The sequence below is a fragment of the Lutra lutra genome, chromosome 4, assembly GCF_902655055.1.
Source record: "Lutra lutra chromosome 4, mLutLut1.2, whole genome shotgun sequence".
NCBI classification, from domain to species: Eukaryota; Metazoa; Chordata; class Mammalia; order Carnivora; family Mustelidae; genus Lutra; species Lutra lutra.
In genome coordinates, this window is record NC_062281.1 from 9,795,060 (window position 1) to 9,811,435 (window position 16,376).

The window sequence follows — 16,376 nt, forward strand, 5'->3', positions numbered from 1 at the left end:
TGGGACCCGTCCCCAGCCCCTGGCCCCAGCTGCCCCTTTCAGACTTTCCTACAGGTTGGGCTCCTCCAAATCCCAGTCTCAAGGCTGCTTTCTTTAAACGGACTTAGCTGACCCCTCCTCTGGGCATAACTCTAAAGGCACTTCTGACCCCGTGCTGCATCCCCCTCACCCCCCCACCCCTAGACTGTGAGCTCCCTGGGAGCTGGGATTATGTCGCCCACCCACGTCTCCCCAACACCTTGCATATGGCAGGTCCTTCGTCTACAGGTGCTCCCTTCCCTTGTCCTGCTGTTTCATTTACTGGCTTATGTCAAAAAAATGCATCTCCCTCAAGAGTGAGTATCTGACCCATGATAGAATAACCCCCCCACAGCCCAGTGCCCATAAGTATAATGCAACGGTCACAGAAAACACTTATTAGACTTACTGTGTGCTGGACTCAGGCCAAATGCTTTACCTGCATCATCTCATTTAACTTCATTTAATGGCAACATGTGGAGTTTGGGGAGTTTTTGTCACCGTAGTCCAGATGAGAAAACTGAGGTTCAGTTAGGTCAGTTAGGTTTCCACGGTTGCAATGTTATTGGGTTGTGGACTCGGGCTCTTAATCATGAAGCTGGAAGGAACCTTCTTACGGAGCAAGCCTGCTTCTACCCCCTTCATCTCCCAGAGCTAGCCTCAGTGATATCCTTCCTCCATGGTTGCCTACCTTGTCTGTGTTTCCTAAGCTCGCTGACCTTGGGCATGTGACCTTTGTGAATCTCAGTGTCTTCATCTGGAATGGCTCAGGGGCTGTGGGGGGGTACGGCATGGTCTCGAAGCTTTCTCCCAACTTGAAAAGGGAGTGCTTCTATCCACGTGCACATCTGACCTGGAAATCAAAACAGGTGACGATTCTGGGAAATTCCAGTAAAAGTCTTAAGTGACCACTTAAGCAGCTAAAATACTTTTTACTTCCCATTAGCATTTACCTGGCATCTGTTCTGTGTCATACTTCTTAACAAACGGCTCCAATACATCGTTTCACTTTTTGCTTAACGAAATTCTGAGGGAGGTAGTGTTAGCCCAGTTCCCTGTGGAGGAGTTGAGATGGAGTAGATAAGAGGCTTGCCCGGGCTCTCCCCTCTGGAAAGTGACAGAGTCAGGAACTGAAGCCAGGCCTTCCTGACATCAAGGCTCCACGTAACCCAGCCATCTACTCCCTAGAAGAGCAGAAAAGAGCCTTTGTGGCCCTGGGAGTGGGCGTGGGGCACCCAGAGAGGCCAGCAGGGCTGACCGGGGCTGACTTCTCCCTGTAGGGCATCCTGGGGTCAGGACTGGCACTCAAGGTACAGGAGCAGCACCGGCAGAAGCACTTTGAGAAAAGAAGGAAGCCAGCCGCTGAACTCATCCAGGTCTGTCTGCCTGGGGAGGAACGGGGTTGGGACCAAGCTCCTGTGCATCTGCATTTGTCGGGGTGGAGGGTGGGGGCCTGGGGGGCGGTACTTGCACGGCGGGGGGCCTGCCTGGAGCTAGGCATGGGACCCTGGACCGTGCTCACTTGCAGACAGCTGTGGGTATTCCTGTGGTGATCTTTGACCTGTTCTCGTGGCCTGAGCATGACCATCCCAATGCTCCTCCATCCAGATTCTAAGTGAGAAGGAGACACAGGACTCCAACAGGGACCTAACATGCCATCAGCTGTTTTACGAACAGTGTTGGAGTGGAGAATTTAGCTTGCCCTAAGTCCATATGAGGCTTCTCCTCCTTCCACTTCCCACCTCCATCCTGACCTCAGGACACACAAGGAAGAGCCAGGCTAGAGTCCAGGTGCTTAGCCAATCGGCTACAAGGAGACGTGGCCCCTCACATATGCCAGGGACGGAGAATCCATAAGGCAAGAGAGAAGGAGACACCTTATATGTGCTCAATTTTGGACAGTTGGCCCCTTCGTCCTGCCCAGTAGACAATCATGCATCAGTAGGTGTTGGACGCCCAACAGCTCCATCACTCCCACCCTGTGGGCTGGAAGTGGGGAGGATGTTGAGAGCTGGGGAGAAAGGCAGAAGTGTTCCTGTTCGTGGTTTTGTGGGTACAGAGGAGGGTGGGGTACCCTGACTACAGCTGCATGGGACCCAAGGTATATGTGACCACCCACCATGAAATTGCATCCAGTGTCCTGAGGGTCTCTGTGGGTCTGTGGGTCTGACACTGGATGGTACATGATATTCTCTTATATAATCTAGTGTTATGGCCAGACCATATCCCTAAGGGTCTGGTCCATTACCCCCAGGCCCCAGACCGTCACAGTAGCCCTGAAGTTTTAGTACATTAGAATCGAAACTTCGTCTCCGGGGTCAGCTATTGCAACTGATGTGGCACAAAAGACAGTGTTTATCCCCCTAGCTGTTTAAGAAGTCTCAGGGAAACTTGCAGCAAGAGTCACCCCTGCTCCTTCTGGGGATTTTATACCCAGCACCCTCTTCTCCTTCCACTGCATTGCTCCACACCCCCGCCCCATGGTATAAGTCAGGGCTCCAAAATGATGGATGGAAGAAGGATTCCTTCTACAGGATCTACGTGCCAGGAAACTTGCCTTCTCTGCCTATCATCTCAATGCATATTTAAGCTCTTAGAGGAGTCAGGGGCTCCTCTAAGGAAGGAGGGGCTGTGGGATTCCGTGGGAGTTGAGTGATGCAGGGTGATCTGGTGACCCCAGCCCCTCTTCTCTCCCCGCAGGCTGCCTGGAGGTATTATGCTACCAACCCCAACAGGATTGATCTTGTGGCGACATGGAGGTTCTATGAATCAGTCGTCTCTTTTCCATTCTTCAGGCAAGTGGCGACCTGTCTGAATGCTCTGGGGGTGACTGGCCGTCCCTCCTGTGGGTCTGTGTTTGTGCCTGTGGCTTCACAGTTTCTTGGAGAATGGGGCATGGTTCCTGGTGTATGCCGCCTATTAGAATCACTGGGAGCTTAAATAATCCCAAAGCCCAGGCCACACGCTCAGTTAATTAAGTCAGAACCCCCGAGAGTGGGGGCCAGGCATCTGTACCATTTGAAGCTCTCCAGGTGACCCCACCAGAGATTGCCAGCTAGACAGTGTAGAGTGGCTGACAAGAGAGGGTCTGATCATTGTTTGAGCAGGGCCAGTGTCTGAGGAAATGGGGAGTGGGCCTCACGAGCAGTCCTGGATGCTCCCCCCGTGTGGCTATGGCCTGTACCCACGGCACGGGTTTTTCCGGATACTGGGAACAGGCAGGCTCAAGAGGCAGTGGGAGGAATCCTCCAATGACCCAGAGATGTTGTTTTGTGTTCTTGGAGGTGGGAGATTAATTTAAAGGTCTCAAGGGCACCTGGGTGGCTCAGTTAAGCATCTGACTCTTGATTTCAGCTCAGGTCTTGATCCCAGGGTCCTGGGCTAGAGTCCCACATTGGACTCCATGCTCATTGGTGAGCCTGCTTCTCTCTCTGTCCCTCTCCCATCTTGTGCTCTCTCTCTCTCAAATAAATAAATTAAATACAATTAATTAATTAATTAATTGCCTCAGGAAAAAAAAAATAGAAACCTCTGCCCACGGCCAACCCCTGTGACAAGGAAGAGGGAAGTTCATACTCCCTGGATATCCAGTATGTCCGAGGGAGCCAAGTTCATACTTTGTTCACTCCTCAAAGGCGTCCTACAAGGAAGGCCAGAGGCTCTCAGATGCTAAGGTGCATTAAATTAGCCGGGTGCTTTGGAAGTATGGGTCGTAAGCCCGCCTTCAGCCACTTCAAGGGTGCAGGCTGAGTAAAACCTCTTGGACAGACACCCTGTCTGGCAGGGTGATACAGGCTGAGAGGTCGGGTCACCAGACTCCTCTCACAGTGGGGCGAGCTGGGGTCCAGAAACTTCAGACATTCTGGCCAATGTCTGCCATATCAAGAGGCCCCCAAAGTCTGTGGCTGTTTTACTACTTGGGCTGTTAAGACAAACCAAGCCTCACGCCTCTCTGGGTGTTTGTTTGTTTGTTTTTTTCATTTATTATTTTATTTTGTTATGTTAGTCACCATACAGTATGTTGTTAGTTTTTGATGTAGTGGTCCACGATTCCTTGTTTGTGTGTAACACCCAATGCTCCATGCAATACATTCTGTTTGTTTTTAGATTTTATTTATTTATTTGAGAGAGAGAGAGAGAGCATGTAGGAGCAGGGGCAGAGGGAGAGGGAGAAGCAGGCTCCCCGCTGAGCAGAGTGCCTCTCTTGGGACTCAATCCGACCTTGAGATCATGACCTGAGCCAAAGGCAGATGCTTAACCAACTGAGTCACCCAGGCACCCCCTCTCTAGGTTTTAGATCCTGCAATCCTGAGCTGGGATTTACAGTGTGTGGATGAAATGAGGAACCGCCCTACCTCTTGGGTTGGGAGGAAGAGTAGAGGGACACTCAGCCTCACACCTGGAGTTGGGCCCGGCTTTGAAGCATGTTTCTTCCACACCCCTTTGATTTCATGAATCCAACACTAGCCAAGTGGCCCCTGCATCCCCAGCCCACGCTCCCACTTACTTATCATGGGACCTACACCCAGTCCCTTCACCCCTATCACCAGATTGTGACACAGATTTAAGGAGAGTCAAGAAATCTGGGTTCCACTGGCTCGTTTCCCTGCACTAAACCTTCGAGGAGATGACTGAGACAGAGAGAATAAAATCCACAACCTGACCATGGACGACAGAGCCCTGAGAGCTCGAGCTTACCTCTCCCATCTCACTCCTGCAGAGCTGCTAGTGGCAGGTGCTGCTTCTTACTCAGGGCATCCCATCCACCAATAACAGGTGGCAAATGAAGGAATCTGACCTTGATCCCAAGCCGGAGTGTGACATAATAGGATCCGTGTTTCAGGACGATAACAGGAAGGGTTTGGAGATGGATGGGAAAGGTTCAAGATTCTAGGTAGGGAGATCAGCTAGCAAAGGCCTGCAGCCTTCAGGGTGAGAGCAAGCCAGGGTGTAGACCAAGGTAGAAACTTGAGAAGGGTGATACGGTGAGTGAATAAGCAAGGAGGAGGGATGTCAGGGAGTTATGACTGGCTGAGGACTGGAAGGAAGGAAGGAAGTATTGGTGTTCTAACAAGAAAGAAAGACACTAAGCACCCAAATATAGTCATGGGAAACCACAGTCAGTGAGTAACAACAGGGCTAAAACACTCTGTCTGGAATGTCGTTAAAATCTTTTATTTATTTATCCCATTCATTCATCAAGTGTTTACTGAACCTCTCTTATGTGCAAGGCACTGTGTTTGGCACTGGGGACATAACAACGAACAGAAAGGGGTCAGCTCTGCTGATCTTGTGACAACGTTGATGGAGATACAGACAGGGAAGTGCCTACTGGATGTTTATCCCTTGGAGTTTGTTGGAGCTTTGCCTGGAGCAATCTCAGTGGAGCGATGGGCATAGAAACCAGCTTGCAAGGACCAGAGAGTGACGTGGAAATGAGCACATGGAGACAGCAAGTGCAGTTGCCAGCTGGAGTGAAATGTGGGGACAGGGCTCTTGCCTTGACTGAAAGAGTCTAGTGGAGACGGATGGATGTGAATAGAGTGCAGAGGGGAGGGACTGGAGGAGAGAGCAGGGCAGAAGGATGGGTTCTGAAGCACGAGTGGAGGATTGATGTCAGGGTCATGGACCCTGCATCCGTGTGAACAGAAGGGAAGCAGAGTGGGCAGGGCCAAGTGTTCGAGGTTGCTGACTCGGTGGGGGGACACAAGGCAGCTCTCTCTCTGTGAGAAATGAATCAAGGTCATAGCCTGAGAGGGAGAGGAGAGGTGGGAAGTGTGATAATAGAGAAAGCATGGAATCCTTGTCTTGGAGAGTAAGAAAGGAAATGGAGGGTGGGCTCTATCTCCTTAACACTTCTCCCCATGGTGCCCTGTATGGGTCCTGCCCTCTGCCCAACCCCTACCTTTCCCCTTCAGTGCTCTCCCTACTTCCAGAGTCAGACACCCAGAGAATTCTAGAAAGGCAGAGCGTTTTCTATACACATGCTTCAGGTAGAGGGATGGGTCCAGAGGATGTGTGACCCATCCAAGGCCACCTGGGATTAGAGAGGGAGCTGACCCATGAGCTGGAGACCCTTGGCTGGTCCCTCTGCTTCTCTACCATGATGCCTCTTATTTGCTCCCCATTTCTTCCCCATTTGCTCCCTGATCCCAGGGATAAGCCACTTATTCATGTAGCATCTATCGTGCATTTCCCATGTGCCAGGGTATGGGATGCTCAGATTTCAGAGCTGAAAACAACAGAGGTTCTGCTCCAAGCAGCTCATAGACTATCATGTGATTGTATAATGGTGGGATCAGAATTCAGTCACATGTGTGAAGAGCTTAGCTCAGCCTAGACCCTGGGAATATGGATAAGAAATTTCAGGAGGGGGATGCCTGGGTAGCTCAGTGGGTTAAGCCTCTGCCTTCGGCTCAGGTCATGATCTCAGGGTCCTGGGATCGAGCCCGCATCAGGCTCTCTGCTCAGCGGGGAACCTGCTTCCCCCCACCCCTGCCTGCTGCTCTGCCTGCTTGCAATCTCTCTCTCTCTGTCAAATAAATAAATAAAATCTTCTAAAAAAAAAAAAAAAGAAATTTCAGGAGGGGCCCCTTCAGCTGGGACTTGAAGGATGAACAACACTGTTCCAAGCAGAGCCTGGGCAAAGGCTCGGTGTCTGGAATGTGTGCATACCACTCGTGGTTAGGAGGGTGGGCTCTGGAGCCAGATCACCTGGGTTCAAATCCTGACTCTGCTACTTCCTAACTGTGAGAACTTGAGCAATGTCTTTACCTCTCTGCCTCAGTTTTGTCATCATGAAAATGGGAATGATACTACTCCTTCCCTCATAGAGTTGTTATGAGGGTTAAGTGAGTTAATCCATCAAAAGAGCCGAAAATAGGGGCGCCTGGGTGGCTCAGTGGGTTAAGCCGCTGCCTTCGGCTCAGGTCATGATCCCAAGTCCTGGGTTCAAGCCCCGCATCGGGCTTTCTGCTCATCGGGGAGCCTGTTTCCTCCTCTCTCTCTGCCTGCCTCTCTGCCTGCTTGTGATTTCTCTCTGTCAAATAAATAAATAAAATCTTTAAAAAAAAAAAAAGAACCGAAAATAATATCTGCCTAATAATTATTGCTCAGTAAATATTAGCGGAGATGGGGATGATGTCGATGATGATGACATGGTGACAGAGTTATGTGGGGTGTGGTGCTAAGTGATGCAATTCCTGGTTTTTTCTGGTCTGTCCCCACTGCTAAACAAATCCCTTGAGCCCCACATGAGGCCTGGGCCAGAGCAGGTGCTTGGCAACCATTCTCTGGGTGAGTAAATGAATGAATGGGTGGGAGGAACCCTGCGAGCTTAGGGCCAGGTCTTTGTGGTGGGACCTGGGGTCTGGCTGGAGAAAGTCAGCTCATTCACTGGTTCCCCTGCAGACTCACCATCTCACCTAAGATCACCACTGTGTGCCTTCGCCTTCCTCAAGGGACGCTTCGGGGCCGATTGTGGGGAGAAGTGAAGCTGTTCATGCAATTTATACCTTCTCTATATTTTTCTTTCTCATCCCCTCTTAGGAAAGACCAGCTGGAAGCAGCAGCCAGGTACGTTTCTGATCATGAATTCCCTTCTTCCCACCATGATGTTGGGACAGAGGAGCCAGTTCAGTATGGTGTATGGACCCTGGGCAGCATAGTGGTCTTGAGCTCAAGTTTAGGGCTCATTGCTGTTGCTGACTACTGTATTCTTCTGCCATTTTCATGTTAATTTACTCAAGGACAACTCAGTTGTGATCATAGCTACAGCCACTCGGCGAGAAGGACCACCAGGAATTCTGTGCCTGGAGTTCTTACATATGTTGTCTCACTTGGTCCTCAAAACCACATTGTAAGACCATCCTTAGTACCCTCACTTCTGGATTGACACTGAGCTCAGAGCGTCTTGAGTTATCCCCCTTGTGTCACACAGCTACCGAGTGACAAGACCAATATTCCAACTCAGGTCTGAATTTGAAGACCACATTGTTTCCATTATATATTGCTTCCTTTGCTTCTCGGGTTCACAGATGCCTCCTCAAAAAGTGAATCATGAGGATCATTCATGATCCCCAGGAAACCCCAGCCGACCGGGCTGCTGCAAGGACAGGGTGGGCTTCTGGATTCTGGGCACGTCTGTGTCCCTCCCTTCTCTCTCCCTCTCCATAAGATATCACCACATCAGGGACACTCTGGCCCCTGCTCAAGATTGTAAAGAAATGCCATCTCTCACCCACATCAGTTTATTTATAGATTTATAACTATAAATGTAGATGTACTTTAATCTCTTACTTTGAGAACCTACTTGTGAGACCTTGTCCTCTGTCTCCTGGACACTGGGCTCAACTGCTGCTTTCCAGAGCTGATGGAATGGGAGTGCCGGGGCTGGCGGGACCCTAGGCCACATTATAAAGGAACCACTTAAAGACAGTGACCTTTGGGAAGCTAGGTCACAGCTTCTTGCATGGGTCCCATGATGCCCTATCCCATCTGGAATCCCTCTTGGAAGAAACATTTACAGACACACCAGTTAACTCGCACACAGACGCTCAGTTCAGACTTCCTGCTTCCCTTGTGTGTGTCCTCAAACGGATGGAGTGTTTCTTGCCTGGACCCCTTTTGGATTGTAGGGGCATTTGGGGATTGTAGAGGGGGGCCAAACTACTGACAATGACAATGTCAGGGGACATTTGTCATCAGAGAACCAGCTCGCAGAGGCAGAGCAGGAAGATACCTCAGATAGCATCCCCTAGATACACCTGTTGAGGCTGAGATGCTGTCGTTAAAGAGGGCAGGTTCACCCCAAATCCAGAGCCTGTGAGCCCCAGTATTACACAGTCTAAGTCACAGGACTCCCAAAGGGGTACTTTGTCCTCTCTTTCTCTCGGGACCAACAGAGTTTTGAATCATAAAGGTGTTGACATTATAAGTGAATTACCCCATAGACCTGAGAGCCTTTTCTACGAAGACATGAGCAAAATTCAGCCAAATTGGAATGTATGTGCAAAATACCACATGTACATCAGATCATGCACTCCTGGCTTAATTGGAGCCTGGGGAGATGCATTCTGAGGGTTTGTTGAGATGCTCTCCAGTTATCAGAAAGGAGCTGTCTGGAATCTCAGCATGTTCTTCATGCTCCTCTCGAGAACTCTCTGCTCTGTCATGGGTGCAGAGGGAAAGCACATTTCATGATTTCTCAGAGTTGCCAGCCTTTTGCTGGCTCATCCCTCCCCACCCCGCCCCACCACCAGGAAGAAGAACAAGGTCTGTTACGTAAGCCATGCGATCTCCCTTTCCAGGCTCTGGTGCAGTATTTTGGGTTTGTTCAGCAAAGAGGTTGGCTGATGGATTGGCAGGTGAGATGCCAGGTGTGATTTTAGCTGCAAAACTGGGAGACGGGGCATGAGACCTGGCGAATGTTCTGGGGGAGCCATCAACCCAGGTGTCATCAGTTCCTTTATCCAGGAGGACAGAGAACAAGGCGAGAGAATGATGAGCAGTGTTCATGTGCATTAAGTGAATCCTTGCAGATGGATGTTTTCCAGCCTTTGTATTAACTTCTTCAACAGGCTGCCAGGTAACTGGTGTTTTGGTCTTAGTTATTATTTTCTCTAAATAGCCAGAATCAGATTGGAGTTCATCTCACTGCCCCCTCTAGGCATAGGTGGTCCACACCTCTGTTCATGTCGGACTGAGGAAAGTATTCTGTTCTCTGTAACTTAATGTATCTCGGTTCTCTGTGGGGGTAGGAAAAAGGAATTTCATCAGCTTATTGGAAAGAGCTCCAGCCCATCATTGCTTATAAATCTGTTGCTTGGCCCCACACCCCTCCAAGGGTCAACAGAGAGATGAGCTTCTCTAGTCGCAAGATCAGGGCTACTTTGACTGTTTGGGGAACTTGAGCTCTGCTGACATCCGACAATGGCTGAGAAGTTGGCTTTGATCATTTTATGCTTCTTGGGATCTATGATTCTGGGGCTAGTCAGAAGGAAGAGAACCAGCTTCTGTTGTGTGCTTACTAGGATCTGAATACTTTCCTAGGTCGTCTTAATTAATTTGCATAAAAAACGAGGCAGCTGTCATAAACACACCCTCATCCCTTCTTACCCCTCATGGTACCCTGAGGTAGGTCTCATCACTCCCCTAGTAAAACCTTTGTTCTGTGTACAGTCAAAATTTAAATTCTCTCTTCCTCTCTAGACCATGAGCTAACACTGTGTCTGAAGTATAGGGTGTTCCCCCCAAAATTTATTTGCTGAATGAACAAACGAATGACTTAATGAAGGAGGTTCTCTACCATCATTTTACTTGCGTGACATTGAGCTCAAGTATTTAGTTAACTTACACCTTCGCCAAGCACAGAAGTAGCCAAGGTGGGGATTTCAAGTTCGGGTCCGTCTGGCTGGACTGGATCATATCAGGTTGAGTCCCACTCTGGCTCAGGTGATTACCATGCCCTGCTTGTCCTCAGGGGTAGAGAGTGAGCTCGGTTAGTCTGAAGACCCAGGAACTTGGCACTTGTGCTCTCTCAGCCAGGAAATCTTAGATCCCGTCTTCATACAGCTCATTCCTTCACATCATTCAGAACTCTGCTTAACTCACCTCCCAAGAGAGACCCTCTTTAACCCTGTGCCTGTGCGCCATCAGTCTCTATGCCCTTGATCCTACTCCATTTTCATTGTTAGCACTGATGAATATCTACTGTATGTTTATTTCTTGTCTGTCTTCCATACTAGGTAGAATGCCTCCAAGGGGCTGTGTTGTTATCTCCAGCACCTAAAACAATGCCTGGAACATAGCCTAACACTTGGTTAACTTTCAGTAGTATTAACTTACTAACAAAGCGGGTGGGCATGGGGGTGGATGGATGGATGGACGGATGGACGGACAGACAGAAAAAGTCTTATTCTACAAGTGTCATAAACCCAACTTAAACTACCTTGGACTAAGAGACAGATGTAATGGCTCACATAGCCACCCATCAGAGAGGGTGAGATCCCCGAGAAACAAGGAATGGGATTCTTCTGGTATTTCTCTTTCCTTTCTTGTTTCCACTTCTCCTTTCTTGTTACATTTTCTCACTGACTTTCTACAGGCTGATGAAGGTGTGGAGACAAACAGCTCTGTGATCACATACTTTTTTCATCCTTCTCTATCTGTCCTTCACCCAATACCTGTTTGGGAAACCCCAAAGAAACACTTAGATTGGCCCAGTTTTGGTCACATATTCATGCCTTGGACAATGTGTATGGTTCAGAGAGTAAGAGGCTACGACTAGACAAACTCTGGGGCCTCTGTCCACCTGTTAGAGTGAGCAGTGTGGGTTCCAGATGCCAGGAGGGACAGCCCCCATTAGAACTTCTTGGTTGAAGTTGGAGGAATCAGTTCCCCATTTGAATAGGGTCTTTTCCCCCCAGAAAACAGAGGATAGAAACATAATGCAGGCAAAAATGATAGCTGCCTATGACAGTATAAATCCCACCTGAAGTTTTTCAAATAACTACAAATAATGTGCATTAAAGAACATCAACAGTAAACCATACTGAGGCTCATTTAATCCATGTATTATACCAGAAAAGACTGATAATTTATGGTAGAGACATCATTTTAAACCTCATTCACAATTTTTCAGTAGACATGAAGCGGGGCCAATAATGAGAGGCATTTGTTTGGAAGAAAATAGTGTTTTGTGCATTTTCAAAACAGGTAACTGTGTTGACAATAACGGCTTGTTTGAGCCATATTGTTTACTTTGTATTTTCAAACAATTCCATCTTAGCAACGGCATTCAGGACTCTTCTGCTCTGTATATATCTTTGGAGAGGGAAGATATTTATCCTAGGCCTCTTTATTTCCTGTCTCATTGTTATGTCCTCCCGTTTTCAGAGCTCTCCCCTTTAGTAGTCAAAAGTAGTTCTTTTGGGTCAAGGAATTTAAGTATAATAACAATAACTTATAAAGAATGTTTCCTGTTTGCCAGGTATAATTCTGTATACATCTAGCCATCATAGCCACCCTAAAGGGGAAGATACTACTTTGAATCCCTGTTTAACAGACAAAAAAAAACCTGACGTTCAAAGAGATAAGTGATTTTTCAGGATCCTGCAGGTAGGCAGTGGCAAGAATGAAAATTGATCTGGTTGGGTTAGGGCCATGGTGTGTGGGTCCAGCCACCGTGCTGGTCGTCATAGTTCTCAAAGACAGTTAGGTGTTTGCAGTCAGTCACCACGGGTGTCCCCTTTTGCTTGTTTGGTTTTCTTATGCAGCTCCTGGGCTCCCTGTAGCTGGAGTCCTTAACATGAGAGGAGGCTGTGGAGGCAGAGAAAAGCACAGAGCCAGGGTCTCCTACGAAGTGAAGGAGCATCTGGTCAGACACTATAATTCACACTTTACCTTCTCCCTGTGACACTGGCCACCTGAAATTGATCTCACAGGGTGACGGATGATGTTGGCAGTAAATCTCCTTCTGTGCCTTGGAATCAATGCCTGTTAAAAGTGCACAGGAATTTAGAGGCTAATCTAATCCCCCAATTTTACTGATGAGAAAATTGTTGCCCAGAGCAAAATAAGAGTCTTGGACACAATTCCATAGCTATTAATGTTCTGCCTTGCCAAGCGGACCCTGCAACACAGGTCCAGCCTGCAGAGTAGCTGGGATGTAGGGGTAAGATTTGGACCAATTTCGTTTAACTTCAGGGTGATTGATCCCCAACATGTCCTGAGGGCTCAGTCTCAATTTTCCTTTTGGAATGTGGGGAGTGCCTATTTATAGCACCCCTTTCCCTCTGAATTATGAGTTAACTGAGAAATTGAAGTCAGAAACAGATCAAAATATAGGCCACATTTGCTTCGTGGGGCAAGACTGGCTCTGGGAGGAACAGCGAGTATTCTAACACTTGCCACTAACTTTGGCCTTAAGACCAGCCCACAGAGCGGGCACTCCCAGCCAGATACCTGGGGCTTGTCTGGGGATTGTCTGACCCCATGGGGCACTGAGAGCCAGAGAGAGTCCATGCGTGTCCTTGAAGACAGAACTGACCTTTGATATGGAAGCTTACTCAATCAAGAAGATGGGTCAAGATAATCCACCTCCTCCCATGGGGAGAAGCCAGTAGAGGGCTAGAGGTTTCTTCTTAATTCTTCTAAGAGTATGGAAATTCCATTTTCATGACTTTGCAAAAATATAAAGATTGTCCTTCCTACCATTCATATAGTCTCCCATCGACTCATGACACAACATTCCTTAGCACACCAAACCATGTCGCAGCTCTCTGGTGTGGTTCCATCCTGTACCCACTATGCCCTCATTGTGTGCTGCCTTAGTTTCCTCAGGGCTGCCATAACAAATTACCACCAACTAACTGGGTGACGCAAATCAACAGAAGTTTATTCTCTCACTGTTCTGGAGGCTGGATTCTGAAACCATGCTGTTATCAGAGCCATATCCCTCTAATGGCTATAGGGAAGAACCCTTCCTTGCCTCCTCCTGGCTTCTGGTGGTTGCTGGTAATCCTTGGCATTCCTTGGCCCTGTGGACCCATCTCTCTGTTCAATCTCCCTCCATTTACACATGGTCTTCTTCCCTCTTTGTGCTTCTGTGTCTCTGTACCCAAGCCTCCCTCTCCTTTCTCTTATAAGGACAGCAGTGATTGGATTAAGAGCTCACCCTACTCCAGTATGAGCAGGTCTCAACTTGATTACATCCACAAAGGTTCTATTTCCAACTAAGGTCACACTTACCCTTATCAGGTCAGGCCTTGAGCATATCTTTTGGGAAACATTTCAGCCTTCCACATCTGCCAAAGGCAAGCATGATTGGTTTGCATATAGGGACACTGAGCACATCCAGGATACATGATTTTGAGAGGGACATTTATGAGAGTTCCGTTTCAATGTCTCCTACACAGATGAAGGCCCAGGGGCTCAGCAAGGTGAAAGAACTCAGCCCAAATCACGCAAATAGGATTGGCTCCTAGGTCTACCTGGCTCCCTCCAGAACTGTGATTCTGTCTCCTCTTTAACCAGGGACTAAAAATAACCAGGTGGTGGAATTAGGAGGTAGTCATAGCAACAGGAGCTCAGAACAAACTCCAGAAAGAGACCATTAGACCTCAATGCGTGGCTGCCCTACTTACTAGCTGAGTGTTCTTGGGCAATTCAAGCAGCCTTTCCTGTCCTCATGTCCTCATCTGTGAAGTGGGGATAACAATAGGAACAACCCTCTAGGCTGGTTGGAATGATACCTATGGCCCGATACATAGTAAATTCTCACTAGGGATTAGTGCTGGCCAATTGGTATGTTCTTCATACATGAAATTTGGATACATGGAGAAAATAATTCTTCTAGGAGAGCAACAGAGAAAAGTGTATTACTCCTCGCTCACATTAGTGTGTGAGTCTGCATGTCCTCTGAGCACCAGGTACAAATGTCCCAGAATCATACTCAGAGATTCCCAGGTTCAATGGCTCAGAGGAATTTCAAGTAAGCTATTGGCTCAGCTAACTTTGCAAACCTGTCCAGAGGAAAGAGAACCAGATTAACACATCAGGGTTATTTCTAGGTCATGAAGCTGTTTCTGAGCCCAGGAGCCAATCCTGCCCAGTCACAGTCCTGCTTCCTCATCTGTTTATCTGCCCCCATCTTTCCTCAACCCAGACAGTCCCTTTGAAACCACCACTTACCTGGGATAGGCTGCCTCATTGCTAGAAGGCAGAAGTCATACTGGGGAAGGGCTAAGCCACTTCAGGACCTCTGTGCTATGAGTTTGTGGCCATGACAGCAGATTGGGCCCATGTTACATTGCTGCCTTAGGCACTAAGAGTTATGGGTCACTTTTAAGAATTTTGACTGCATGCTGTTGGACACATTGCCAAACCTCTGTGCCTCAGTTTCCCCATAAATATAACAGTTATGGTGAGAGTACCTACCTCCTGGGGCTGTTGTAAGAATTAGATGCTTAGAATAGAGACTTACCCATGACAAGTACTACACAGGGTTTGCCTTTATCATGATCACTATTATTATCCTGATTGGCATCTGCATTTCTAGGCTTTTCTACAAAAGCCTAGTCCCCAGTCTTTTCTACATAGCGCAGGTCTGGCTTAGGAGTCACATCACCATAGCTCTGAATTCTAGCTTTGCAATACTTTTCTCCTCCTTCTCACCCTCCTACCTTTTTTCCTTCCTTCCTTTCTTTAAAAGCCCTGCTTTGTGTCACACCCTGGAGATTCCCAGAAAACTGGACCTCATAATCTGGCAAAGAGACAGATGCATTAATGAAAGAACAGTGGGGTGTGGAGGGTGCTGGTATGGGAATGTTACCAGCACAGGGGTAGAGAGAACAAGGAAAGAAGGGAACTCTGAGTTCTGCCTGTAGCAGGACATTGGGAAAAGATCTACAGAGGCACTTTGCTTTAGTCTGCCAAGGACTGAGTAGCTTCCCACTGGGCTAAGGAGGGAGTTAGACCCTAATTTTGTTCCTTCCTTCTTCATGCTTCCAGCCTTCAAACGAACAAACACTGTGTGCCTAGGCCTGATCTTTCCACCGGCCATCTTTCCTATCTGAGAAATCACTAGGAGTGCCAGTGAATAAGGAAGAACAGCATGCAGGTGTCCCAAGGAAAATGCACAAAATGCCTAAATAAATTTGTCTTCATTTCTGGACAGAGAAATTTATTTTGTACCCAGAAACAAAGGATATGAGTTACTTGGTTCTGCCAGCTCCACTGTGAACAATGTGAGAGCCTAGAGAAATCATCACTGTCTTCCTCAGCATTGATGCCGTTCATTAAGGGTCTGTCAAGTTCTGGCCCCTGACACCTGCTGTATCTTCTGTATCTTCATTGTCATCTAATCCCCAGTTAAGATTTCCCATTTGATTAAAAAGAAACAGAGTTGAGATAGCAATTTGCATTCATAGCCTTTTCTCAGAGACTAAAAAATAGGACACCAAACCCTCAAAGGTTTGGCACTTGGATGGTGACAGGTTGACAGGTGTTTTGTTTTTTGGGTTTTTCTTGTTTGCTTTCTTTATCTCTTTGCCTTCTCAGTCTTTCCTGGGGCAGACTGTGGCACTAAAGGAAGCATCTAAAAGAGGGCTGCAGGTCTTGTTTAAGGCCCCACCCTTTCCATCTGGAAAGATGGAAGGATGAAAGGATAAAGGAGAGTAGGGACAAACTTAAGGCTTTAACCCCTACAGGTAGGATTGACAGTTCTGTGCTGGTCACTCAGTCTGTACCTGTGGGGCTCTCACAACAAATAACTCAAGACGGATTGACCTCTTCTCCAAAAGACTCTTCTCTTAACTGTACTCTTGGTGTGTCCACCATCCCCATCCCTCATCCATCCA

General features: G+C 47.9%; 1 protein-coding gene across 1 annotated transcript in view; it reads left to right on the forward strand.

Annotated features, from left to right (window-relative positions):
* Positions 1-16,376, forward strand: part of KCNQ3 (potassium voltage-gated channel subfamily Q member 3) — a 293,908-nt gene that overhangs the window by 252,473 nt on the left and 25,059 nt on the right. The window contains exons 7-9 of the mRNA XM_047728260.1: positions 1,299-1,394; positions 2,719-2,813; positions 7,567-7,593. Of these exons, the coding sequence (XP_047584216.1) occupies positions 1,299-1,394; positions 2,719-2,813; positions 7,567-7,593 (218 nt within the window). The remainder of the gene's footprint in view (positions 1-1,298; positions 1,395-2,718; positions 2,814-7,566; positions 7,594-16,376) is intronic.